Source organism: Zingiber officinale, chromosome 1A, assembly GCF_018446385.1.
Source record: "Zingiber officinale cultivar Zhangliang chromosome 1A, Zo_v1.1, whole genome shotgun sequence".
Taxonomy (NCBI): domain Eukaryota; kingdom Viridiplantae; phylum Streptophyta; class Magnoliopsida; order Zingiberales; family Zingiberaceae; genus Zingiber; species Zingiber officinale.
Window position 1 is genome coordinate 76,079,880 of NC_055987.1, and position 3,297 is coordinate 76,083,176.

At 37.3% G+C, this 3,297-nt stretch overlaps 1 protein-coding gene across 1 annotated transcript; it reads right to left on the reverse strand.

The window, feature by feature from the left end:
- Positions 1-293: 293 nt before the first annotated feature.
- Positions 294-2,694, reverse strand: LOC121998807 (WAT1-related protein At5g07050-like). Its single transcript, XM_042553876.1, has 6 exons — positions 2,500-2,694; positions 2,248-2,351; positions 1,924-2,161; positions 1,679-1,846; positions 479-551; positions 294-298 (listed from the first exon to the last, which is right to left on the reverse strand). Exons 1-6 carry the CDS (start codon positions 2,692-2,694, stop codon positions 294-296), a joined length of 783 nt encoding a protein of 260 aa, XP_042409810.1.
- Positions 2,695-3,297: the final 603 nt, after the last annotated feature.

Sequence of the window (3,297 nt, forward strand, 5' to 3'; positions counted from 1 at the left end):
TGAAATGTAGAAACCATGCTTTGTAGTTATGCTTTTGTGTATTCCTTCCAGGCAGCTAGAGCTGTTCCTCCAAAAGGGGTGACTGTTGCAAAGTTGAAGGTTGCAATCAATGGTTTCGGGAGAATAGGTCGAAACTTCCTCCGCTGTTGGCACGACCGGAAGGACTCACCGCTGGAGGTCATCGTCGTCAACGACAGTGGCGGTGTCAAGAATGTATGGAACATCTGATGTTCAAGCCTTTCCTAGGAAACAAAACAATTTTAGAACAAGTTATTCTATAACAGGCATCTCACCTAAACTGTAAAAACACATAAACTTCATCAATTTCAACTCTAGAGTACTTGAGATTTGTAAACTATAAAAACACATAAATAATATCTAACAAATATATATATATATATATATGCAAATGTTGCCATTGCAGCAGAAATAGGATCCCTGACCCCCAAAATAGTCCAGACTAGTGAATTGTCTGAACCAGCAGGAATGATGCCAATTGGAATAGAAAGTGCTTCCTTCTGGTTATCTCTGCTCAGAAGACCATTAAGTACCTGCATGATCATGTAAGCTAATTATCAAAATTCAAATAGCTAATGCTTGGTCTATAGAATTATATAACATCACAGGAAAGGTGAACTATCAAGCAGATGACAAACAGACTAAGAAAAAGAACCATAGGAAGCCAGTAGGTTATTGGCATCATTGAGAGTTGGTGTCAAAGTTCATATAGAGTTCATAATTGTTCTAATACCAAAAAAAGTCGAGACGTAAAGGAGACCTATTAATATAGATCATACAGTCACAAAATAATTGCAACATCATTGATCAGCTTCAAAATGCTCATAGGAAGATGCTAAAATGTATGTTCAGCTCCTATCCTATAATATTCGAAATCTGTAGCAGAAAAATTAAGAAAGATATATCAATGCACCAGATATTCATCTATCAATTTTCACAACCCAATGTATTGCCTTCAGCAATGTTGTAATTCCATGGTTTCTATCAAAGTTCTGGCAGGGTAGACAAGTATAAAAAATATTAATTTTCAGCAAATCATGTTGTGCGTACTGTACATATTATAAAAATAAAATATGTACAGAAAGTGAATAAAAGAATCACTGTGAGAGACATACCACCTAAACTAACTTATAAAGGAAGAGAGCAAATAAAATTTTACAAAGAGTAAGGGAGATGCAATAATTCTTCAAATGAGATAAAAGCGTTAGCACAAAGTTGATAAGATTCCAGGAAGGCATAAAGTTAGTTCTCCATAGTAGTTGTCCATTCAAATTGGTCAATTTAGTGGCAAACTCATAAGATGGTGATCACTAAAAAGAAATAATAAATCAGGTTAAAGGAAATATATGTACAATTGCCAGTCTTTTTAACTAAGAATCAGAAAGATACAACTTAACTTATCCTAGCTTGACATTTGAATTATTAAATTTTGATTCATTGTAACAGATCATTGGCTAAAGAAGGCAGATTCAACAGGAGGTTGGCAACTTCAAACAGTAGAGTAATGAGGAGTTGGAGATGTAAAAGTGGTAGAATGAAGTGGAAGAAGATGGCCAACATTTTGCAAAACCTTTTTGGCCTTGGCACTAGTTATTATGCACATATATCAAGGAATTTCTATTATTGCATCTAATGATTTTCTTAATCAACTTTAACTTACCCAAACAAATACAATGCACAAAATAACATGAGTAAATAGCGGAAACATTCTCCATGACGAGGCATTCCTTTTAAAGATGAGGGAAAGTGCAGAAGATTGCAGTGCTACGAAGAAGCACATCACGGCGTTCATGGTGAGTTTGGCTGGGTAGATCTCACAGATGGATGCCTGAGAATACTCATGATTAACATAACGTAGTAATTAAAAGGGAAGTGACAACACAAGGGACACCGTTGACGCAATACCTGAAGAACAAGCGATACACTGCATGCAAAATAGCCGAATAACATAAGAGCAGAGCCTTTAAGACAGGCATTGCCTTTCTCAGGAGTTTCGAAATGAAGTTGGATCATAGGTGAAGTAACAAAGGCCCCCAACAAATGACCTTTCCAAAATGTGAAGATCAGGGCACCAGTGATGCAGAAGATGGTCCTTGCAAGCCTGGCCCTCCCTCTTACAATCTTCAAGTTGAGCTTTTCCATCCTGAGCAAAAAAAGACCAAATATAGAATGATATTTGAATGAACTAAATTCACTGTAAAATTACTTGGAATTAATATCTGAATTAACCTTAGTACAATTGCCAATAAGAAAGTAAAAGCAGGAATGACATTGCCCAAGGCACTGGCAACAGTTGGAGAAATGAGATGGAGTCCAACGTAGTATACATTTTGCTGAATTGTTATACCCAACATAGCAAGAATGAATATTTTTAGCATGACACCAAATGAAGCTGGGTCTTCGATTCCTACAACCATGAGATGAGTTTAAAAACATTCAATTTGTAGTCATATATCTTATTCTCAACAATTCTAATGAGACATGCTCCTTGAACCTTTCGAGCACATAAGCAAGAGGAGCCAAGATGAGCATGGCAATAAGGTGCCTGTACACTACGAAGACAAGCACACTTAGTCCTTGTCCTAATGCAAGCTTGCCGAGGATGCTGGATCCAACATACACGAACTGGGACACAATCATATAGAAGTATGGAGCACATGCTTTCACAGAGGCCATGATCTCCTCACCAAATTGTTTGTGACAATTTTTATTGCCCTTGGTTCTTTATAAAGGAAGAAAATCATATTGATTCTGTCAAACAAACAAGTATAAGATAGACAAATGCTTTGAAAGCTAGGAATAGAAAAAAGATGAGAGAAAAGCAGGCAAACAAGTGCCAACAAGCGACATGAGAGTCCTCTATCTGCTATATCATTTTCTCCAGCAAACAGACAAATAAATCATCTCGTCGACAAGATGAAGACGACTAGGGAGAAAAGCAGGCAAACAAGTGCACTTTATTCTCGTCGACTAGGGTTTCTGGAATTGAACAAGAAGAAGAAACCAGGCATACCTTTGCTATCAATCTCGTCGACATGGCTCTCCTGACCTTTGATTTTGATGCTGAACCATTTTTTGATGAAGGCGTTAGACCATGACAGCTACTCCCAAGAAAGTGAGGAAAGAAAACATGCCCAAATTAGCCACATTAAAGACGAAGAAAGCAGAACTCTAGGAGAGAAATCAAACCTTGCTTTTCTTTGAATCATAATCTCTCATCGTTGTAGCACTCCTTCATACAGCTATGGTGAGTTAGCTCGACAAACACTTCCCCAAGGA